This window comes from Podarcis melisellensis, assembly GCF_964234715.1.
Source record: "Podarcis melisellensis genome assembly, chromosome: 2".
Classification (NCBI taxonomy): Eukaryota; Metazoa; Chordata; class Lepidosauria; order Squamata; family Lacertidae; genus Podarcis; species Podarcis melisellensis.
The window spans coordinates 33,010,099-33,034,876 of NC_138529.1; the positions used below are offsets into that span (position 1 = coordinate 33,010,099).

The 24,778-nt window shown below is 43.0% G+C and overlaps 2 protein-coding genes across 4 annotated transcripts in view; one reads left to right on the plus strand and one right to left on the minus strand.

The window, feature by feature from the left end:
• The window catches only part of USH1G (USH1 protein network component sans), a 162,559-nt gene that overhangs the window by 88,746 nt on the left and 49,035 nt on the right, over nucleotides 1-24,778 (minus strand). The gene's annotated exons all lie outside the window — the stretch shown is intronic.
• CDR2L (cerebellar degeneration related protein 2 like) overlaps nucleotides 1-24,778 on the plus strand; it is a 31,806-nt gene that overhangs the window by 2,217 nt on the left and 4,811 nt on the right. For 2 of the 3 annotated variants that reach the window (XM_081899786.1, XM_081899787.1), the window contains exons 3-5: nucleotides 21,085-21,197; nucleotides 21,961-22,109; nucleotides 23,262-23,426. In XM_081899786.1, coding sequence (XP_081755912.1) covers nucleotides 21,085-21,197; nucleotides 21,961-22,109; nucleotides 23,262-23,426 — 427 coding nt within the window. Of the gene's footprint in view, nucleotides 1-283; nucleotides 386-21,084; nucleotides 21,198-21,960; nucleotides 22,110-23,261; nucleotides 23,427-24,778 lie in introns of those variants that run through there. The other variant, XM_081899788.1, reaches the window with a different exon arrangement.

A 24,778-nucleotide genomic window follows, 5' to 3' on the forward strand; every position in this document is an offset into this window, starting at 1 on the left:
TGTTCAAGAACTTATGCTTGCTTATGTGAATGGGAAGGGAGTTTGCATAATATGAAAAGAACTGATGCTTCCAGAGGATGAAAACAATTTGGAGAGCTACCACATCCTTTTAAAAACTTGAGCCAACACCTAAGTGCCTAGGATGGGAGCAAGCCAACAGTAACATTACCATAACATCAGTAAACATAATTTTCCACTGGCATTGCAGGTGGTGTTCCATGCTGATAAACTGTCACAGTTATTGAGGAACAGGGTCCAGGAAAATAGTGGTTGTAATAAAGAAGCTTAAATCAACTAGGAATATGAACATGGAGACGATGTTGAGGTCTGCTATTGCTTAATAACTACAACCACAGTTAATATGTACAATAAACAAAGCTGACAAGTACTTACAGTATTGTATTCCATGCAACTGCATTGAAGCGGAATAGCAGTCTCTGGTTGATTACTGTCTCTTAAGTTTAACACATTATTGCAGGCTTGTCGTTTTTTTAGTTGGGAAATGCGGAAGCTTTTAAAAGGTGCAGTGTGTGTTATGCATTGCTAAGAGGATCAGGATGTGAGTCTTCTGGGGGTCACAGAGGCAAGGTAATATTTGGCAGCAGATTCAGACCGGGTGAGTGACCTTTCCTGCAGGTTAAATGCTGAAACTGCTGAAGGCAAAGTAATGTGGGAATGACATCGGTCTTGATGACTCCAGTTTATAATGTGATTTTGCTCGGTTATCAAAGGTGTTCTTTATGTAGGAATAATAAAAGCTGCCTCCCAAGCAGTCAGTGCTTTAAGTAGGAATTCAGCAAAGGGTTATTATGATCACTAACCACTTAGCTACTGGTTCATTATACCCACATTCTAAGCATAATATCTCCATACAGTACTAGGTTCTTTTCTCTGAATTTCCAGCTGTTTGGATATTCACGTCTCTTCCTCAGTAAGTTTGCTTTCATGAACTATCAGTTTAGTTATGTCTTTCACTGCCTAGAGACTTCACATGAGGCAGTTGTGACGTACTGTATTAACAAATAATAAGTTCTAGGGTTTTCCCCCTTTTCATTAATTATGTCTCTTATCTAAAAGCCATGTTTGAATGATGCACATTGATCCCTCTTGCTCTCTGCTTGTAATACAGGGCATTTAGTATTCTACATGGCTAAAGTCAACTGGTAGCCTATGTGGAATGATGAAATAGCAGCTTCTATTTGTAATATCGGCTCCTGTTTGTAAGGGAAAACAGCTTTCTTTCCCTTGTGGTGTTGAAAATTAAATGAAGAATGTCTTCTGAATTCTGAAGTACACTGCACATGACCTTGCTCTTCGCCTGACCATCCTCCTCCTCTCCTTGCCCTTAAATATATACCAGTCAAGAACATTTCTCTCCTATGCAGGGCTTCATTTAAAACTAAACCGGATCAATTTGGAGAGTAAGTGCAAATTTGAGATCTACACACTCTTTGCAGAGTTCCTGTTCCTGAATATAACAGAAGCCTACACCCTTGACTCTAATAATTTAAGCGGCGTGTTTACTTACTGTTTATGTTATTGTCTGAGAAATACTAGTTCCTTAAGAAAGGGGGATTAGACTAGTTGACTTTCAGGTTTATTTCAGCTCTTTGCTTTTAGAATGCTTTTCATAGAAAAAAAACTACTGGGTATATTAAGTGATTTCAGATTTAGCAGTATGACTGAGCCTTTTTCAGGTAATATCAGCTTCTGTGTATAGTTTCAGATTTAATTCAGCCATTGAACTTGGAGAATATTGACAAATGAGTTTATTTTGTTTCCAGCAGTAAGGTTTTGTAGCTTTTTTATTTTTAGACATGCTTTTATTGTTGACAAACAGCTGGTGATGGCACTGTAATACTACACTTAAAACAATGCCACTAAATTGTGGCTTATGTTGCTTTAATGGCTGCAAAGAACAGTCTATAGAAAAAACCGGTTTGGCAGAGCGAGAGTGTAAACACGGATTTTGTTTAATCAGAAACCCTTTCCCATTTGCTGAAGAAATGCGTTGTGTGGCCTTGTTCCTTTAAGGAAGTCCTGCAATTGGAATGCATGAATGAAGGTAGAGCTGTGGAGAGAAGTGGAGACAATGAGCCTTGTTTCTGGCAGCTGGAAGATGATGATGTGGCTGTACTGACATAATGCAGTAACTTCCCAAGGAATGTTTGCTATGAGAGCTCAAGGGAGTGAACTAGGAAACCTAAACTATAAAGAATCAGGGGAATATTTCTACTTCTTGGCTTATTATTTAGTTCAGAATAAATATACCAGAAGAGAATTGCAGTCAGATGCCAAATAGCCTGCCTAGCTGCTATGGCCCAGCAGGCATGATGTTCATATGTAATATACACAATTATTTCATTTTTCCCCCTTGATGTTTTACATTTCTACTCTCTCTCTCTTTCTCTCTCTCTCCAAGATGCTTAGGGTGACGTGATTGGCCCCCCATTTTCCCTTATAACAACTCTGAGTTGGATTAGGCTAAGAGATGGTGATTGTCCCAGGCTTATCAACTGAGAGTCGTGGTTTAACATGGATTTTAATTACTTGCATGCGCGCGCACACACACACACACACGCATATCTGCCATTGTTTGTTTCCATTGTGATCCTTGGTGGCAAACAAGGAGGAGGAATATAGTCAACAGCCATTAAACGGGGGTGGGAGGGCATCTGTACTTACTTTCAGAGACAACAATAGTTTGCTCCAGTAGTGAAGTACTTCACATCTGTTCTGCTTGCACTGCTGTTCTTCTCACCTGTTCCCAACCCCCTTCCTAAACTGAGAATAAACCACATAGTAGCTGGTACATAGAGCATGTAAGAAAGGATTATTCTTTGCATTATGTGATGTGTAAGTTAGGATGATAGAGGCTGCATTGCAAAACAGCCATCTTCCTAAGTGTTTCTCCTGCCTGGAAAGACAGAACTCGTTATAGGTTTCTCCCAAGCCTTTTTATGAGGTGCATTTGGGGACAACTCAACATATGGAGGGATAGGTTGGAGACAGGAGCAGAGCCAGCAGGCATGATCCCGACTTCCATCTGTTTAAGGGCCCTGTGTGTCCTGTTTGAACATGGATAGGCTCTTGTATGCATGACTGGGAAACCTTCATTTTTCCAGGATACTAGATTACATATACAGGAGGTTATTCACTTTCAGGTATATTTGCATAGATTCCATTCATTTGGGACCCATGAGTTCATGGAAGTCCAGGAAAGGACCAGCAGGTGTTTGCTGACCACCTGTACAGCACTACTGACTTTCAGCTATGCAAAGAGAAGCAGCAACAAATTACTGCTAAACAAACATAAACAGTAGGAACATACCTAATAGCTCCAGCAGGAAACCAGACATGAACTGCTAATGCAAACATACCATATGTGTACACTTAAGCCATATAATGTTAATGCCCACTCCAGAGCACAGATCTAAACATTCTTCTCTCTCAGGATCCGTAGTCTGTTTAGGCAACTTGTCACTTGTTTTGCTCACATGTAGCAACACAAAATGGTATTACTGTCTTTTCACTGTGGGCTCCGGCATTCATTATACTTTATCCTTGTACCAAGATGTAACTGCCGCACTTTCCACTAGGTGTCTATAAATCTTTTGACACAGAAGAGTAGCTGTTAACCGCAAAAGTTTTTCAAAGTACTGTATTCATTTAAAGTGCTTCAAAGGGATAATTGCAATGTAATATGTTACTTGTAACTAACCTGGACTATGTTGCAGTGATAAAGAATGTGCAGTTACATCCTGTGTGTTCAGCATTGCTAATACTCCAGTTGTTTTTTAAGAATCTGGACGTTTTCATAGGGTTTCTGGTCAAATGTATTCAACATGTAAAGCAGCAGGTTTGCCACTCATATGAAATGTGAATATATATTTTTTAAAGTGTATTGCTAGATGAGGAGGTTGATAAAAACGACCCGGTTGGCAAGAAAAGATTGTTGGATTATGTAAAAGCATCCTAATCACAACTTTAGGTAATAATAAAATCACTTTAGTGCACTAGCCAAAGGCCATGTCATCATTCTCAAAGGTAACAAAAAGAAAAGGAATAATAACCATAAAAATATCAGGCACTGCAGATACAATAAACCACGATCACGTCTCCTAAAAATTATTTGTTGCATACGATAGAATAGCAGGGGTTTCTCAGGTAAAATGTGCCAGCTTAAATGTCTGAATCACCTTTGCAATTGACCGCCATTTTATCTAGTTCTTTTCTCCTGATCTTCTTAGCTGCCAACGCATATAGTGCTACTTTATAAGTTATGAAGTCATCAGTATCACTCAGCAGCCATTTCACCCTTTCCACCCTGTTTGAGTGTGTTCCATTCATAAGCAGGAGTTTTATAAATCAGTCTCTTGGTTCTATATATAGCGGGCATTGCAATAAATAGCGGTACAGGTCCTCTACGCAAGGTTGCCCACACAGACAAAGTCTCTCCTTGTACTGTACTTCGCCGTACCGACCATCCACCACCGCCGAGGGCATCAATTGGAATTGTAATTCTGTAAAAGCGATCCTTAGTATGGCAAGTGGGAGCTTTGTCAAATAACTAGCTTGGATGTGCTCCGTTTTGATAAGTGGGAACCATGGTGAACTTTTGGTAGAGGCAATCGTGGTTAAATCCCTTTCTGCATCAGACCTGAAGAGACAATCTCTTAAGTGCCTCTTATCCATTTTCATGATCACCTGAAGATCTTGTAGTTGATATTGGGTCAAGAGGCATTGGATGCCATTCCTCCAACATTTGGTCTGTTCCCGTTCTGTGTGGGACATAGCGGGGAATCTCTCCTCCAAGAGAGATTGAAGTCTTTTCACATAGTTTAGACACAGATAGTCAATTCTAGCCCATATTGCACAACTTTAGGTACGGTAATTCACAAGAGCATTGCTACCTCATGGCTTGCCCAGAAATTTCTCAGCCAGATTGGACAGTTAGAGATACCGTATTTTTTGCTCTATAAGACTCACTTTTTCCCTCCTAAAAAGTAAGGGGAAATGTGTGTGCGTCTTATGGAGCGAATGCAGGCTGCGCAGCTATCCCAGAAGCCAGAACAGCAAGAGGGATTGCTGCTTTCGCTGCGCAGCAATCCCTCTACCTATTCTGGGTTCTGGGATTCAGAATATTTTTTTCCTTGTTTTCCTCCTCCAAAAACTAGGTGCTTCTTATAGAGCAAAAAATATGGTACGTAGTTTAATTGAATTTGCACAAGGCCCTTCTTTTTTTCCCTTTCATAATGCATTTTAGGCAATGAACTTGGCCAGCCTTATTGCTAAAGCTGGGGTGTATGTTTTGTTTGATTAGTGGGGAGACTTTTGGGGTGGAGTTGATAGGGGCCTAAAACTTTCTGCAGTGTCTCTCTCTGCACCCAGTTAACCACTCTGAAATTCAAGTCTGTACATTGCTGGGAATTCAGAAATACATGGGTTATTTTATTGGCTAGGTTTTGTAAACAAATGTACAATAACTCTCATTTCTGACATGGCCAGAAATACTTATGAGATATACCAGACTGAAGCACTGTGGATAAAGAAGGGAATGAAAAAGGTCACTCCATGGAGTGGCAGAAAGCTTCCCAACTTGTCTCATAAGTCTGGCTGTGCTGCCCTGAAGAAGCGTGATGCAGATTGCCTGGCACTGTGGGCTGTACCGCTGTGATTGGCTGGATGTTGTTTGACCCAAAATCTGCACAGTCAGAAGGATGCTGCTGGCTATCTCTGCAGTATCTGAAGCTCTTATTTATTTATGAGTCTAAACAAGCAGGTGTGTTCAGCTAGTGGAAACTTTTTCTCTTAACTGCTGAGCTGCCATACTGCTAGACCAGTGGCCTGTGTAAGATGCAGAGGCAAAGATTATATTTAGTTATTGAATTTAGAGCAGGGAAACCTTTTTCAACCCAAGGGCCAGAGGACAAAGTAGGTGGTGGAGCAATTAATGTGATTTTTTTCTTCTTTGTATAGTAGGCTACTTTCTTCGCACATGCACATCCCTCTCTATCTTTCATCCAAGCAAGCACCTCGAGTTCAAGGGCATACTCCAGCCAGGAAAATCCACTCGAAGAAGGTGTGGAGGAGGACTGGTGAGGGGTGTGGCCTGAGGAGAGTTCAGAGGGCCAGCTATGGAGGCATAAAATGCCACATTCGGCCGTTGCTTGGTTTTAGAGCCTCTTCCAGCATTAAAAAAAAAAAGAAGAAGAAGAAGAATTGTGGACACAGGAGTGCTTCATGAATAATTTCCACAGTTAAATTGTATTATAGGAAATACTAATGCAATCAGCCTTAAGTAGGGCTGGACGATATCAGCTTTTTGATGATATACCGTGATGTTGAAAAAACTGCATTGGCCTCTGCCCACGAGACACCTGGTGAAACTGCCCCAGCTTTCACCTCTCGCCTCGCAACTCATTGTGTCCTCTTATTTTGTAGCAGTATTCACATGGATTAAAAGTGTAATGTGGAAAGGTAGCCCCTTCCATGGACTAGATTCTGGTCACTGGAACATGTCAAGGAGATTCTGAAATTGATTTTCTTAAAGGAAAGACACCCCCCCCCCAAATCTCCTGGAGAAAGGGAATTATTTATGCACAGATTGATCTGTAACTTTCCATGATAACCTCCTATGGAAAATCTTTTTAGCACGTGGTTCCACATGTAGGACAGAGTAGAATTAGAAGGAAATTGCAGTTATAAAGTCAAGCCAATGGGTGATTTGAGGGCAGGGGAGAAGCAAAATGGATCCTCTGAACCTTGGAATGGCCACCTGGCTGCAGATGTTTCTCCCTGTCTAATCTAAAAATAGAAAAATTTGCCTCATGAATCCTAAATGTCATTCCAACCCTAGCGACATAGACTTGTATTAGTCATTTGTGGCACGTCAGCAGCCTGGGAGGAGCGGGGGAAAGCAATTTGTTTTGCAACTTAGAAAAACCTTCCTGAATACCTGCCTGAAATTATTTTTTTAATGGGCACAATCCAGCACTCCTGTTGGAATCAGTGAGACTGGAAATCAAAGGGTCTTACATTCTGCCAGATCACAACCTCTGCTAAATTGCCAATATCATCTTTCAGTAATGGAGTCTTTTGCTGTTGCTTCTTTTTCATTTAAGCTATCATTTTTTGATAGCTGATAGTTTTAGCCTTTTATCATATGACTGGTCTTCTATACCTATTAATATTTCAATATTTCTCTGTTTTACTCCCTTTAATAGTGAACTCAGGTGCTGAGGGTCAACAGAGTTGGAGCCCAAAGGGGAGCCATTAGGAAACAATATGGGGGAGGCATCTGCATTGTCAGGGAAACCCCAAGATTTGCAAAACTAAGTCTTCCCCCCCCTTTTTTAAGTGGTAGCCTCTCTCTCCCAAAAAACAGTACAAGGACTTTGTAGCCACAGAACACTGAGAGTCCAGTTGCAAAGGAAAACCTGGGAAGGGCAATTGAGGTATAGAAGTTGGAGGAAAGGCATGGCTAGCTGGCTGTTCCTGTTAGGAGATAATGATATACTGCAACATTTTGGTTGCAGGTCCCACTTGTTCCTTACTTCGTCACCATGCTTGTGTCTTTACTGTGCCACTTACCATACTACGTGAAGCATGAAAGGGATTCTTATGTGCGTTTGAAGTAATGGCTCCGAAGGAAGAAGGTCTGGTTTGGAACGGTGCTCTTGAGAATGAATAGTAATGGCTCTGCACCATTGGCTCCTTCCCAGAGAATTATTACTATTTCTGCTCAGTCACCTACACAGAGTGCAGCAGTGAGTGCAAAGGATTATGGGGACTAGGTAGCCTGTTTCTGAAGACTCGAACAACACAGATAATGAGCTGGTTATGTTGAGGGCTGAAGAATAGAGCAACCATGAGGTCGACCGGGACCCCCAGCTTCGTATGACGCACAGATGCAGAAAGGAGTTTGGGAGTTTCTGCAGTGCAGCTCCTTCCCACATGACTACGGTAATGTAAGAAGCTCCAGGCCACAAGGGAGGTGGGTGTGCTGCATCTCCTCCCCACACCAGCAGGATTCCTCCTGGAATCTAGGACAGAAGCTGGCGCAGGAACAGGCTGCAGCAGGGGCTCCTCTTATGTGGCCAAGTCTTCGGATGCTCTCTTCATGGTGCAGGAAGGAGCAGGCTGGACCACAAGAAGTGGCTCTGTGTTAACAATAACCCGGATTCCCAGTGTTCACAGTAGATGTTTATGTCTCTTGATTGCTCTACCTTACTGTATCTCTGAAAGGTAGCTGCAAGCACAGACTCTTCCTGATTTAGTAAGAGTATGCAAGGATCACCCAGGTTGTAGACAAGTATGGGGACAGGGAAAAGGTTATTTATTGTTGGCAAAACGCTGGGAAATACAGTGTAATGAAGAAATGCCAACTGAGACATCTTAAATGCCACGTAACACCTAAACGTCGGTAAGCATTTATGGTTACTGTTTTCATACTGATTACACTGGTACCTCGGGTTACATACGCTTCAGGTTACATACGCTTCAGGTTACAGACTCCTCTAACCCAGAAATAGTACATCGGGTTAAGAACTTTGCTTCAGGATGAGAACAGAAATCGTGTTCTGGCGGCACGGCGGCAGCAGGAGGCCCCATTAGCTAAAGTGGTGCTTCAGGTTAAGAACAGTTTCAGGTTAAGGACGGACCTCCAGAACGAGAGGTACCACTGTAAATGCTTTATGTTAGGCTACTCTGAAGAAGATCGGGCATCTTAGAATATCCTGGGGCAGTAAAAATGCTCAAGGAACGTGGTCTGGATGGTGCCCTTTGCACCTCTTGCAGAAGAACCCAGGGAACACAGGCCCATAAACTTAAAGAGATTTAAACTGGATTAAAGTATCATGGTGTTGACCTGTGGGAAGCAGAAGTTACAAATCAGATTGAGCCACTCTCCATTTTGATTCTGATGTAGTTGGTCAGAAACCTATTTGAGAGTAGATTCACATGATTTACATATTGTTGCACTAAGAACATAGGAAGAGTCTGTGAAAATGATTCCTAGGCTTTATGCTTACCTGCAGCTACAGAGGGCTGAAAAGTGGTGTGGCCCATGATAGAGACAAGCAGGTTTTCCAGACACTAATGAGTGGCTGCCGATTGAATAGCAGGTTCTTTTCCTTCATGCAACTACTTTGCTATCCACATACTTTTAAGTGGCTGCATTGGCGAGAGGAGATTTTTCAAACGATACTTTTCTTTATGGGGAGGCTGATGAGAGGAGAGGAGTGCTTTGTGGTTTAACTAAAGAGAAACTGATATTTGGGGGTAGGGATCTAGTTACGGGCTTAAATAAATTAAGGGAGGGTTTATCTATAGATTATCTGAGAAATCAACTGGTTAGCTTTTTGAGAAATAGGTATTGTTGTTGCAGCCCTCCCAAAAAAGTGACCTCAGACAAGTGGCCTGGTGTTTGGAGGACCAGGCTCTGGCTTGTCTCTTCGCCTCATTGGCTTGCCTTCTATGAAATGGGTATTGTGTTGCAGTAGGCAAATGGGGTGCTTCAATGAATTGCTTAGTGTTTTCAGCTCTGAGAGAGAGAGAAAAAATAGCCTGTGCATTGTAACTTCTTAGCTTCCACATCTGTAAAATGGGTAATTTTTTAAATAGAAAGACTTCTGCTTCCTTAATTCGTCGATCATACCACGTGTGACTTCATTCAACTCAGTAGCATTGCTCATTTTCTTGAGGCATCTATCTGCTCTTCGTGTATGTTCTTTTCTGCTTACTGTTCGTAGCACAGTTGTCATCTGAATTGCCTTTCATTTCTGGGGTCTTGATATCATGTGTGGATAAGCATTGCCCTTGCAATCACATGCAGTAGTATACACCTTAGATTAGTGTAGTGTTTTTATGGGGGGGGGGGCTGCCAACTGGCCAAGCTCTGCCTCTTATCTTTAACATGCCAGACTCAGTGGTTGTACAGTGGTACCTCGGGTTACATACACTTCAGGTTACACACTCCGCTAACCCAGAAATAGTGCTTCAGGTTAAGAACTTTGATTCAGGATAAGAACAGAAATTGGGCTCCGGCGGCGTGGCAGCAGCAGGAGGCCCCATTAGCTAAAGTGGTGCTTCAGGTTAAGAACAGTTTCAGGTTAAGTACGGACCTCCGGAACGAATTAAGTACTTACCCCGAGGTGCCACTGTATTTGTAACGACTTAACTTTGGGAGCCACCAGCTGCCACTGCATTCTTGATTCCTGAACTGATGCTCTGTTTTCCAAAATGAATCCTAGGGACAATTTAAATGTTCAGCAAAATCAAGCAGTAAAACGTTCCCTTGTTGTACCACACTTGACTCGGGTGTGCAAAGCAAAATGCTTTTTTTTGAATGTGTGGAGACTTTTTGTCATGGGATATCATTCGGACTGGCAAAGTCCCTCCTTAGCCAGTTGAAATGACCAACAAGGACAAATTCCACTTCTTAATTCTACTTAAGCTGGCCTTTTTAATGTGTTTTTCTTTTTTTAAAAAACCAACCAACCACAATACTAACATAGTTTCTTTATTTGCCATTGAGTTGTTCAAAGCTCTTGTCAAATGCTTGAGAAATTGTATTTTAGTGTGTATAATATATCTAGTGTTTGTGTATGTATATATGTAATATAATATAATATCTACACAGAGGTGGATTAAATGGGCAGCTGGCGATTAAAGTGTGTTGTGTAGACCTTCATCATTTTACACTGATGGTTATGAATTCCACAATTGGTTCAGTTGTAAAGAAAGGCTAGCAATCTCCACTCTGGTTAAGCTTAGTCTGGAGTTATGAGTGTTACATTTCCAGAGGGGTAGACATGTTAAAACTTGCAGCAAAAGCTACAGAGAGGCTTGTGGCACCTTAAAGGCTAGTTGCCTAACCTAGAGTCCTCGTCAAGTTGCCGTGGAGCAGAGGAATGATGAATGAAGGTCATGAGGTTCCTAAAAAGCATGCCATAAAAAGCTTCCTGACGCTGTATAAATTTTAAAAAGCTTTAAAATCTCTGGAGGTTGAAACACAAGAAGTTAAAGGCAGGGATAAACCTTGAAAGACCTGCAAACAAAATGTGGCTTTGGAGACCAGCATTACCTGAGACATCAAAAATGCCCAAAGTAAGCCCTCTCAGGACATAGGAGATGGTATCAGATAATGTGTTGTAGCCTCCTTAAGCACATTTAAGAAAGCAATTGAGATCCGAACAGCAAGAGTCTTGGAAACATCTACTGATCCCATAAGTTGTCTAAGACCAAGGAGAGAAGACAGACTCAAAAGGCTAAACAAAGCAACAAACATTAGTCGATAAGGGGAGCAATATTTTCATGGAAGATACAGACACTGTACTGTCTTCACTTTGGAGGCTTCAAAAATGGAGCTGAAAATAATGATTTTCTTTCTTACCACCTGCATTAAAGAAACTTTAGCAATGGAACACGCGACTGGGAGAAGAGCAGTCTCTACGGGCCTCTTTTGACATTGTTATGTTTCTGCATTTTCACGACAAAAAAACTATTAAGAAAGAGCAGCGGCTGTTAAAGCATGAAGTTGAAAGCATGAAGGGTATTGTATTTCAGTGTTTCAAGGTCTCTCTGTGGAAATGATGCATAAGTCCAAAATTATGAACTCATCACAGTCCTAATAGTTGAAAGATTACAACAATGAGGGGGACTTGCTCTGTTGTGCTGAAGTGTGTCGTGCTCTGAAGTGTGTGGTGGCAATAAGTCCCAGATTAACAATTTTTACAAGTTTAAAGGACAAAAGGAAGAAGAACTGAGGCAGCCCCCAGATTGTATCATAAAGGTAAAGGAACCCCTGACCATTAGGTCCAGTTGTGACCGACTCTGGGGTTGCGGCACTCATCTCGCTTTATTGGCCGAGGGAGCCAGCGTACAGCTTCCGGGTCATGTGGCCAGCATGACTAAGCCGCTTCTGGCGAACCAGAGCAGAGCACAGAAACGCCGTTTACCTTCCCACTGGAGCAGTACCTATTTATCTACTTGCACTTTGACGTGCTTTTGAACTGCTAGGTTGGCAGGAGCAAGGACCGAGCAACGAGCAACGGGAGCTCCACCCACCCCCACCCCCGTCGCGGGGATTCAAACCACTGACCTTCTGATCGGCAAGTCCTAGATTCTGTGGTTTAACCCACAGCGCCACCCACGTCCCAGATTGTATCATACAGGAATCCAAAGGAGCTTGCTTTCTGAAACAGACCAACAGCCCAAACTGAGTCATGAATTGCTGAGACCAAATTGAATCCAAGTTATGTGGATTCCTCCCTCATCCCTAAAGGCAACTGAAAACCTCTGAATATAACCAATTGTGTTTTGAACAAACCACAGTCAGGTGAAAAAAAATGAGAATTTGAAACAGGTTACTCGAAAAAATAGTGAAACATTTATAACATGTCAGTAAGATTTGAGTGCTAATAACATGGTATGTTTGAAAAGCTGAATTTCTTCTGGAACAAGAGATATCGACAAGCTTACATCCTTGATGTTAGTTCAAAGGAGAACTGTTTCAAAGTTGTGGCATTTTGGTACATTACCTGAGAGGCTTAAACACTTTATAAAGAGAGAGATGCTTGGAATGTCCTGGTGTTCTTGGTTACTCACTTGCATTTCTGGTGGCCTTGGCTAGTAATTCAGTGTGCTTTTCCAGCTGGATGAAAAGGTCTCTGCCTAAGGCGATCATTTTGAATTGATTTTAAACCACTGTTCAGTTGTTTTTTGTACTGTTTTTAAAACGATGTTTAGCTTGTCTTATGGTAAGCATGGAAATCGCCTGGTGACACATGTAAAGGTGATTCATAAATTCATAAATAATATGTGTCCTTCACAGAAAGTACAGTGGATGGAATTACAGTCACTAGCTATACTGGTTGGGATATGTAAATCAAAAGATAACTACCGGCTTTATAAAATAAGCTAGATGCTCACAGTTTAATGATGAAAATCATCTAAACCATTAAAAGAGACAGATTAGATTTATAAATTATAGGGGATATTCTGAAGATGGACAAACTAAATCTGGGGTCAAAATAGATTATTTTATAGCAAAATGTTGGCCTATGATTGGAGAATGCTCGAGCCAATATTCATATATCTATATCTATATCTATATCTATATCTATATCTATCTATCTATCTATCTATCTATCTATCTATCTATCTATCTATCTATCTATCATCTATCTATCTATCATCTATCTATCTATCATCTATCTATCATCTATCTATCATCTATCTATCTATCTATTCCTGAGATTAGTTCTGAGAGATATAGAAGGATTTATTTGAATTAAACCTTAATTCAATATAGATTTTGATTAGTGGATGAATTAAACAAGGATCTAGTCAGCCCTTTCCTTGGAGGGATAAGGAACAGAAGGGACAACAATAGGATTGGTTAATTCTTTCCTTGTGTTGCACTTTTTGTGAAGGAACAATTAATATATATATTTTAAGTTGCCCTAGAGCTGATCTGATTGTGACAAATGTGTTGGGTCACCCAGAGCAATCTCTGTCACCATGGCAACATGGTTCCTGAGCTGGTGTTAGTTATTTCATTCTACAGTGACTTTCTGGCTTGCTTCCGGCTTTGTGTTTTCTTAACTGCAAGGCTATCTGCCCTTCTTGTTGCTCTCGACATAATTTGTCTTAACTGCTCTGACAAAAGACAGCTGCTAGAACTCCTCTTTCAAGACATCTTGAATAATATTTAACATATTCATTCCAAATCTGTCTGTATGTTTGCATAGAAGTGCTAATACTTCTGATTTTACAGAAAAATTGCAGTGATTTTCCCAAGGTGACCCTGTAGTAAGGTGACCCTCTTTGTAAGTGGACTTAAGATTGCAGCCTCCTAAATCCCACTGGATTTAGTGGGACATACTTCTGGGTAAATATGAGTAGGATTGCACTATTAATTAAGCACCTTCCCTGCTTGGTAGCTGAATTAATGGTCCCCCATAACTTGCATGTGTGGTTCGGATCTACCACATGCATTCAGTATTATGAACCTGGCTGAGATCGGACAAATCACCTTCCTCCTAGTTGAACTTTTGGCTCCTAGTGAAGTTCTTTTGTTTCAGCAGGCCTTTTAAGTAACTTTTCCGATTTTGTAGTTAGCTGTTGTTGTTTAGTTGTTTAGTCGTGTCCGACTCTTCATGACCCCATGGACCAGAGCACGCCAGGCACTTCTGTCTTCCACTGCCTCCAGCAGTTTGGTCAAACTCATGGTGGTAGCTTCGAAAACACTATCCAACCATCTTGTCCTCTGTCGTCCACTTCTCCTTGTGCCCTCCATCTTTCCCAGCATCAGGGTCTTTTCCAGGGAGTCTTCTCTTATGAGATGGCCAAAGTATTGGAGTCTCAGCTTCAGGATCTGTCCTTCCAGTGAGCACTCAGGGCTGATTTCCTTAAGACTGGAGAGGTTTGATCTTCTTGCAGTCCATGGGACTCTCAAGAGTCTCATCCAACACCATAATGTAGTTAGTTAGTTTAATCTTTATTGTAGCATTTTAACATTATGGTACACCAGTTAGAGATTAACGCGTTAAAGCTGTGTATAAATGCTTGAAGTAAAATACAGTAGCTGAAAATAAAATACACCATATCAGTTCTGATGATGCTGTGTGACAGGCCCAGTTTGGACAATTGTATCTAGGCTTAAGCAGAAATAAGCATAAGCCTTGGGGCTGCAAGCTCTGTCCCCTTCTTTCCCTCTGTTTTTCTTGGTGTACAGTGAGTGATGAGCCTGGAAGTCTTTAGTTAACTATAATTTTCCATTTTATCTGAACCAGAAAACTGTTTACTATGTCATGACTTAAAGCCATAGTTTGACGCTGGTATAAGAATATGGCATTTCCCAAAGCTGGTAGTTTTCCCACTTGGGTGAATAGTAAATTATGCTTAATTGAAGGCTCAGCACAGTGCACTGAGAAGGGATGGAACTGTGTGCGCATGCGTTTGGAAACACGAGAGGAAAACATTGAGAGGAAAAGGAAATATATGCTTTGCTGACTTACCTCTGAAGCCTCGGCTCTTTTACTACCTTAAAAATAAGAAATGTATTACATTTAACTTAGGCAGCAGTTCACACATAAAACGGCACTGTTTAGAGTACAGATGAATTAAAAATATATAAAATCTTTCCTTTTATTCACGATTACAAGTATACCTTGTGTTAGAAATGAAACGGTTAGCTAATTAAGTAACTGCTTTTTGAAAGTTGGCAAAAATGAAGCAAAAGTTTATCGTGGACATGCTCCAGACATGTGGTTAATATATTTATGTACAGTGGTACCTCGGGTTACATACGCTTCAGATTACAGACGCTTCAGGTTACAGACTCCGCTAACCCAGAAATAGTACCTCGGGTTAAGAACTTTGCTTCAGGATGAGAACAGAAATTGTGTGGCGGCAGCGCGACGGCAGCAGGAGGCCCCTTTAGCTAAAGTGGTCTTCAGGTTAAGAACAGTTTCAGGTTAAGAATGGACCTCCGGAATGAATTAAGTATATACTGTAACCAGAGGTACCACTGTACGTGTTTGCCTGGTACATTTATGAACATTTATTATATATATAAGACCTTAAAATTCTTATAACAAAAGGTACCCCTGACCGTTAAGTCCAGTCGTGGACGACTCTGGGGTTGCACGCTCATCTCGCTTTACTGGCCGAGGGAGCCGGCGTATAGCTCATGTGGCCAGCATGACTGAGCTGCTTCTGGCGAACCACAGCAGCGCACGGAAACGCCATTTACCTTCCTGCCAGAGCGGTACCTATTTATCTACTTGCACTTGACGTGCTTTCAAACTGCTAGGTGGGCAGGAGCTGGGACCGAACAATGGGAGCTCACCCCCTCACAGGGATCCGAACTTCCAACCTTCCAATCGGCAAGCCCTAGGCTCTGTGGTTTAGACCACAGCGCCACCTGCATCTCCTGATGTTACTGGACTACAACTCCTATCAGCCCTGATCACTGGCCATGCTGGCTGGGGCTGATGGGAGTAAGAGGATTCATACCTTCAAGTAGGACTGCCTGGCACAATAGGGCAGTGGCGTGGAGCCACCCTCCTAACTACTGGCATTGCTGCTGAATGGGGCAGGGCAGCTGCTGCTGGTGTACCCACATTGCCATAACCTCACTACCCCTCGGTCTCCACCCTGTCCAGGACACAGCTCATACACTTTCAATTCCTCACATGCTATTGCTGGTGTCCGTGGGTGCAGAGTTCCTAGTTGTGTAGAAGCAAATGTGATTGTTGAAAGCAGCAGTTCTTTAAGGTGTTACTTTAAACTGAAAAACTTCATTGCCTCCCGATGAAGACGTCCTCCATCACAGAAAAGAATAATAATTTCCCTACGCTTTTTTCTCTTATACCTTTTACAGCTCCTGCAAAAAAATTATTAGTTTTTAAAACCATGATTCTGGATCCCGGGCTTTCCTAATCCACTTAACTCAACCCCAGCAAATTAAATTGGAAGCCATATGGTGGGACAAGGCTGACGTAATCCTTGGATATGCAGGGAGAAAACTGCTCTTTGTTACCTGGAGTGAAGCAGCACAAATGTTTCTGGGTCTATCAGCTTCTAAATAATAATTAAAAAAAGATGACGTGGAAGAAGAAGAGTACATCAGTCACAGCCCAAGGAGCTAATGAATATGACATTTCCCTTTTGACACAAGCTGGAACATATTATTTTCCCCTTCCAGTACTAACCCCTCTTTGTCACGCTTCCAATCTCTTGGGGGTATTTTGAAACCTGGAGGTGGCTCCTATAAAAATCTCTCTACCCGTAAATGCAATCCGCTCTTAATCAGACCCATTCAGGGAGTGCAGCTGCCAGACCAGGTCATTCCGCATCGTTATGATTATTAAAATTAAGAGCTTGTCACTTCTCAGAGTTCACCCTGGGGTATAGTGTTCAGAGCCGGAAATCAGGTTCCCGAGGAATAATCAACATATATAACAAGGAGCTTAGGAATACATCTAAAGCCCTTGGCCAGCCTCTGGGTGTAATTTGGTGCTTCTCTCGTACTTCTTGTCAGGTTTTAAGCAGGGAAGGACAATTAGGAAAAGCTGAATCTGATTACTAATCAACAATTCTGTATTTGCATACTGTTGCAAATGCAACACAGGTCATATGCACCCAGATTTAGCTATTTCCCTCCATTCTAGCATATTCAAATCCCACAATCAATAGGCTCAGTGGGCTTGTACAAATAGTATTTCCTTGTGTCCCTTTACAGAAGGTAGCCCTCCATTTGAAGGGCTGTCCAGTCCAAGATTGGTTGAAAGATCAAGGCTCCTGCTGTTCTTTCTTTTCACAGCAGACTGTGAAACCACATCGGTCAAACCTATTCCTACTATGATATGATAGTGCATCTTTCTTGTTTTTAAGTTGTATTTTAATCAACTTGTTTTTATTATTGGTTGTTAGCCGCCCTGAGCCCGGTCTTGGCTGGGGAGGGTGGAGTATAAATAAAATTTATTATTATTATTTCTAAATGTGCATCTCTGTGTCATCAATCAGCATATGCAATATTTGAGCAAATCAGTGTCATCTTCCAACTTTTCCTTAGACTTATGCATTTCCTCTCTTTTTTTTTTTTGGCGGTATGTAACTGGCCCACCCTCTGTACAACCTTTGCCCAAAGTGAGCTGAGGTGCAGGGTGCAATTTCAAAAAGTGCTAATTTACCAGAAAGGCATTTGGATTCCAGGCCTGTTAATTCCTATCTGAAGCCTGACATCTACATGTGCGGGGAAAAGGGAGGACAGCAGAGGAAGGTGTATATTTGGGTGGGTGGGTGTCTGGCCTCCTGCTTCTGCTATAGCAACCAGTTCAGAACAATAGCTCCCCAGAAGCATTACTCATTAAAGTCCAGGGGAACCAGGAGGAAAGGCAGTGATTCAATTAGCACCTCTGTGGCAGCACTGCCCCCTTTGGCTTCCCAGCAGTGTGGGATAATTAGGACAATTTATCCTACAGCTGCGCTGCCCCAGAGAGACAGCCTCTCCTTAAACGGGCAGGTGCAGATGACTCTTCCTGACACACGAAGGAGTCTATGGCAGCTTGTCCCCCAGGCGGCAGCCACCAACACTCCCAAGTCTTCTCACACGTTCACCGACAAATAGAGGATCAGATCAGACAGACAGTGGCAGAGGCAGCTGTGAAGAGTCTGGTGGGAAGAGATGGCTTTGTGCCTCCAGGCTGAGCGGGACTCTTGTCAGGAGCTGGAGATGGATGAAATGCAGAGGGTTACTCAGTCCTTGAAAAGGTCTATAAACCCATTCTCCGCTGGTAGTGCATTGTAAGCGACAAGGCTGACCCTACAAGGCACTGGACACTGTGGACTAAACCTGACTGAACTTATTCAACATTGGCTTGGAAAAGCTGAGAGAGAGTAGAATCTTGTCAGTCTGCGGAAACATAAGAAAGAGTCTTCCCGGATGAGACCAAAGGCAATTGCTTTAGTTGCTAGTGTGTTTCAAGGCTGAATCAAAGGTGCCCAGGGCACCTAAGGAGAGCCAGTGTGGTGTAGTGGTTAAGAGCGGTGGACTCGTAATCTGGGGAACCGGGTTCGCGTCTCCGCTCTTCCACATGCAGCTGCTGGGTGACCTTGGGCCAGTCACACTTCTTTGAAGTCTCTCAGCCCACTCACCTCACAGAGTGTTTGTTGTGGGGGAGGAAGGGAAAGGAGAATGTTAGCCGCTTTGAGACTCCTTTGGGTAGTGATAAAGTGGAATATCAGATCCAAACAACAACAACAACTCCTCCTCCTCCTCCTCCTCCTCCTCCTCCTCCTCTTCTTCTTCTTCTTCTTCTTCTTCTTCTTCGGCAGCCATACCTTCAAAGGCCACCTCTTCATATGCAGCAGTGTCACTCTGTGCATCAGGCCCTTCTCCAAAGTGCCTTAATTTTAGAGGGGAAACGGCATCCGCTGCAAGAAGCAAGGCTATATTTCACTTGCCCAAAGGCACTGGAACGCCCTCGTTGATCAGCCTCATAGCCTTCTGTGGAGCCTTTGCAACCAGACTAACTTTGGCAAGCATATGTCTGCTGCTTCTGCTGCCATTGTCATTGATGATGGTGGTAATGATAACAATGATAAATATAGCCATTATTATAGGGTTTTATATGCTGCTCTTCAAGCAGAGGCTCTTGGAGAAACCAACAAATCATAAAATAAAACACTAAAAAGATAATTAGCACCTCAGCAGCAGCAAGGCCCCCCTCCTGTGCCACACTAGGGTGAGATAATCAGGACAATTTGCCCGACAGCTGAGCTGCTGAAAACGATAATTAAGAATCATAAATAAATAAAAGCAGCAGTGCAATAAAGTATCTCCCCCTCCACATAGGAGGGGGACGGTATCCAGTTCTGCAGTGATGCTCAAAAACGTTAGAGTCCCCCATATGTCTAATCTGGGTCAGTGAAAAGTGGACGCCACTCCGCTTCTTGGAAGAGAGAGGTTCCAGCTTGACTTTTGCATGAAAAATAGCAGTATCTGCACTACCTTCATGGAACTTAAGAGCAGCCCTGCTGGATCAGATTGAAAGCCCATCTAGATCAGCGCCGTCTTCTCATTTCAGCCCACCAGATGCCTGTGGAAAGCCCAAAATCACAACCTGAGCACCACAATCCTTCCCCTCCTAGTGATCCCCAGCAGTTGATATTCAGAAGCATACTGTCTCAGACAGTTGAGGTAGAACGTAGCAAGGGTCCATTGGGTGGCCATCACTGTCCCTTGGGGGAGCAGATTCCATGGTTGTAACAATGCAATGTATGAAGAAGTGCTTGCTTTTGTCTGTACTGAATCTCCCAGAGATCAGCTTCATTAGATCACCCTGGCTTCTAGTACAGTGGCACCTCGGGTTAACAACTTAATTTATTCTGGAGGTCTGTTCTTAACATGAAACTGTTCTTAATCTGAGGTACCACTTTAGCTAATGGGGCCTCCTGCCACCGCCGTGCCACCACTGCATGATTTCTGTTCTCATCCTGAAGCAAAGTTCTTAGCCCGAGGTACAATTTCTGGGTTAGTGGAATCTGTAACCTGAAGCATCTGTAACCCGAGGTACCACTGTATATTGAGAGGGGGAGAAAAACGTTTTTCTAACCATTTACTTCACACCACACATAGTTTTGTACGCTGCCCTGCTTGGACAAGGTTAAATAATGGTCTGTGAGTTAGACTGGGCAGGTTTCTCAACACCATCTGCTGCAGGCTTAGGGCCATACACAATAACAAGGTTGGACCCAAGTCAAAAAATAAACCAGGGTGGTGTCCAAAAACAGGAATCAGCAACTGAGGAAATCTTGTTCATAGCAGGGCAAAGACATCAGGCTCAGACATAGGCAGTTGAATGACATATATCATTCAAGCAACAGATTCCAACGAAGGTTGATACAACCCAGACCATACCCAGCCTAAGATGCAGTTGTTTGCACTAAGAGCCCACTCCCTTGAGAAGGACCATTACTCTCAGGGAGCTCTTCGATTATGCAGTAAAATTGGGTTCTCAGGCATTCACTCCACTGTTGACCAGCTACCTCGGATTGGGCCTTCTGATACCAGCACAGTTGAGTGCTGGGGGTTATGTGACCTCCCCCTCTGACTTGGCTTGGGGCTCTTCTTCCAGAGGAGGGCCAGAAACTCATCTTGGGGGGTCTTTAAGTTAGCCAGACTATAACCTCCTGGACACTGACACTCTGACTCCGTATTATCTCCTTTGTCTCCAAACCATAAGGAATTAGCAAAACATGGCTTTTACGATCCAAAACCACAGAAGGAATCTGTGCAGTTAAAATGCATTATTCATGGCACCTGAACTGCTGTACTTGCTTCTGTTGTTTTATTAATACATTCATTTGAGGTATTTGAAAGCTCCTTTTTTGTAGATTTATGTGTAGTTGTTGATGGTTTTTTTCCCGTTAGCTGCCTTGAGATTTGGGAAGATGGGTTAAAAATATTTTTAAGAGATTGAATCAGCCCTATCACTTGCTCACACATGCCTTGTTCCTAAGAGCTTGGTGGAGAGACCCTCACAGCGCATTCTGTTTCGTTTTACTTTTCAGACTTGCACTTAGCAGCCGAACTGGGGAAAACACTGCTGGAGCGCAACAAAGAACTGGAGGATTCTCTGCAACAGATGTACACAACCAATGAGGAGCAAGTGCAAGAGATAGAGGTACAGTAACGGTGAAGCACAGGCACACACATAAGCCAAATAACCCGTTTTCCTGCTTCAGGCGGAGCATGGCTGTGAAAAAGTAGACAGCTGCTTGTTTGGTATCTTCACTGCCACAGTGCAAGCCAGGATGAGCTGCAGCCTCAGAGATGTGCTATTAGGGGGAGGGATGAAAAACACATATGGAAGAGGGTAGAACAGAGGTGGATTAAGGCCTACAGCTCAAAAAGACATTGCTGTGCATTCCTGGGAAGCCCTCCCACCCCTAACCCATATGTTTACATTCTGGGCAGCAGCTTTAGTCAGGGTCACTTTGAGCTTTGTTGAGTCCCTGGATTAGTTTCCAACAAAGTCCCTGAAATGGGGTTAACGGTGCAGACCTAACCCTGCCTGCTCAGAAGTAAGTCCTATTGAACTGAATTTAGTGTGGCTTACTCCCAGGTAAGGGGGGTTAGGATTGCAGCCTAAATGGCTTTGTCCCCTTTAGACAAAATGCATCTGTTTTCCATTGACTTTTTCTGTTTTCATTTTTCAAAGTATTAAGATATGCTTAGCAGTAGCTTACCTTGTTGGTTTTTTTAATAGTAAATTCGGGCCTGCCCATGTTGCCCAATTAGGGGCAGCCTTTTAGTCAATCAAAAGACATTTAAAGTGATTCATCCAGTCTTTTGACTAAATGCTTCAGACCTACTGAATTGTTTCTTCATGGCATGATGTTCCTAATGTTTTTTTTATGGGCTTTTAAACCTTTTTTTCTTTCCAGTATTTGACCAAACAGCTGGAAATGTTACGGCATATGAATGAACAGCATGCCAAGGTTTACGAGCAGCTGGATGTGACAGCGCGTGACTTGGAACTGGCCAATCAGAAGCTTGTGCTGGAGAGTAAGACATCCCAGCAGAAGATACAATGGTAATGCTTCATCTGGTGGGTCCTTTCATGTCTAAAGGTAGAGGTTGCCTGGCAACTGTGGGGGGAAAACATCCAAAACTGAGGTGGCATTGTTAATTCAAAAGTGAGGATTATAAGAACACAGCCCTTGTGACATTTTGCAGTTTCATGGCCCTGTTCATGCCAGGGAACAACTGAGATGGTGAATCTGTTTCCATAATGTCCTCTGGGACATGAATGGAATGCAAGATCTTCTTCCTCTTCATTGGGAGAAGAGTTTTTAATAAGAATTGGGTTTGTCAGCTACCCAGTGATGGCCAGTGGACAGGTAAGTTGATTGATCCTACATGTAAGCAAATATGAGAATTTGCCCTTTGCACTGGGCTCCTCTAAGTTCTCTATATCTTAGAATACGGTGGTTTTTCTGTCTGTTTAATGCTTCCAAGTGGAGGTAGAGAACCCTTTTCCAGCCCGAGGACCACATGCCAGTGGTGGGTGGGGTTATAAAGGTAAAGGTAAATGGAGCAGCAGATGCAAATTTTACCTTTGCACAGTAGCCTAGTACAATATTGACACACCCCTTTATCCTCTATTCAGAAAAGCGAGAGGCATTAGAGTTTGAGATACAGCCCAGCCAGGCAAAACCATTTGTAGAGCAAAGAGGTGTGGCTTGGTGACGGTGCTGAAGGCCGCTACTTTGAATAATGCAGAATAGCTTAGCTCAGAAAACATGGTGGCTATAGTCTCACTATAACAGACTTCCAGGGAAGGATTTGCAGGACAGAGAGATCTAGCTTTCGAATGTGTCTCCATGATCTTTCATTGCAGATGTGTGGCTCTGCCAATCATCGGCCAGAGGTGATGGGGCAGGTAAGCACGTAGCTTGGCTAGTTTCCTGCTTACCTACCATTATAGTTAGGATGCCACCCAACTAACCAGTTATGCTTGTGCAATGGCTTTTAGTTGTGCGTTTAACTTTCCTGCCCTCTCCTCTCCCTTTAGGAGACATGTTGGGAGTGCTGAGGGCACGGAAGTTAACATTGCACAGCTAAAAATCATTGCACTAGTATAACTCTGTAATTGGATACTGCCCTGTGTCTGTATCTCAGTCTAAAAACAAGCTAGCGTTCTCTTCTCTTTTTCTTTCCCATCAACTCTGGCTTCATGTAACAGCCTAACAGAAACCATTGAGGGGCTGCAGAACCAAGTCGATGACCTACAAAAGCAGGTGGAAGAGCTGCAGAGTCTAGATCAGCTGCGCGTCCGCCGGGAGAAGAGAGAGAGGCGCCGAACCATCCATACATTCCCTTGCCTCAAGGAGCTATGCTCTAGTCCCAGGTAATCTGCAGCTGGAGGGGAGGTGCTTTGCGGGCAGACAAGGGAGAACAGAGTTAGGCAGCCATTCCTTTGCAGGGGAAAGCTGTCTTGGGCAGTATGGAACGTTCCAAGGCTGCAGCAATATTTTTCATTCAGGGACCCATGGGCATTGCTAATGGCAGAAAACAGATGGAGGAAAGTTTAATTTTATAGAATAGACTGGGCTGGTGGGTGGAAGGAGAACAAACATTTACAAAGTGCATTAAAATAATAATAATAAAATTTGCTTTTTTGCCAGTTAAGCGGTTTCAGATCCTCTAAAAAAAAATCCTAAAACCAAAGGGGTGGTGGAATGCAGATATCAGTTTTTGGCATGCATACCAGTCTCATTCCATCTCCCTCTATTGCTGCCTGGTACACAGTTTGAGCAAATTCATTATGAATTCCAGTGGAGAGAGAACAGGTTTTGGAAAAAGAGGGGAATATTCAGTAATGTCAGAATCCCCATTCTTGGAGAAGGAAGGAAGGAAGAAAAAGAAGCAGCGTATTATCAGAACATCTTCTGTGATTATTTTTGTGCTCAGAATGGTAACTTTAATAGTGTTATCACAACAGGACAGTTCTTTCCCACTCCTTTTTTTGAAGCTAAGGACTGTGTGCCCTTGCTATGCATATCTAGTATATAGGTAATTTAATTGTATACCAATAGTACCTTACTGTGTAGAACCAGTGAGCTTGCCAGTATTCTGGGTACGCATGTCACTTAAAAAACAGTGTGCAAGAGACTGTGCACTCGTATCCCGCCTAAATGAAGATTCATAAATATTTGCCTGAAAACAAGGGGCCCTGCACTTTAGAAGCAGACTGACCTCATTTTCAGATGTTCCTTTCCAGCGCTAAGCTCAGAGTAAACCAGTTCTGCAGTCTACTCATCCCTTTGGCCTGCCAGCAATTTCACTGGCATAGTCTTCATGTGGGTTGCAGGGGCACCGTCTCAGCTTCTCCCATACCTGGCAGCTCTTCCACCTGCAATTCCACCCCTGTACTAGAATAACAAAAGTTCCCAGTGTACGCTCCTCCCCAAGAGGAGCCTGATAGTCAGAGAGCTCATTTATCACCCACTCCAACTGCAATTCTGCCCTCACCTTCTGAAGACGTTCCTTTGGTGCAGGGATCAGCAACCTAAGGCCCATGGGCTACAAGCAGCCCATGGGGGTTGTTTAACCGCCCATGAGCTGCCCCCAAACTGAGCTACCTGCTCAGCGAGTCCCCGTGCGCTGCGCTAAACCGGCACGGTGCGGGGACTCGCTTTCATGGCCCCAGAAATTGTGGGTGGGCGTGATCCAGCCCATAGAGGGATCTCCGCTGGAGTG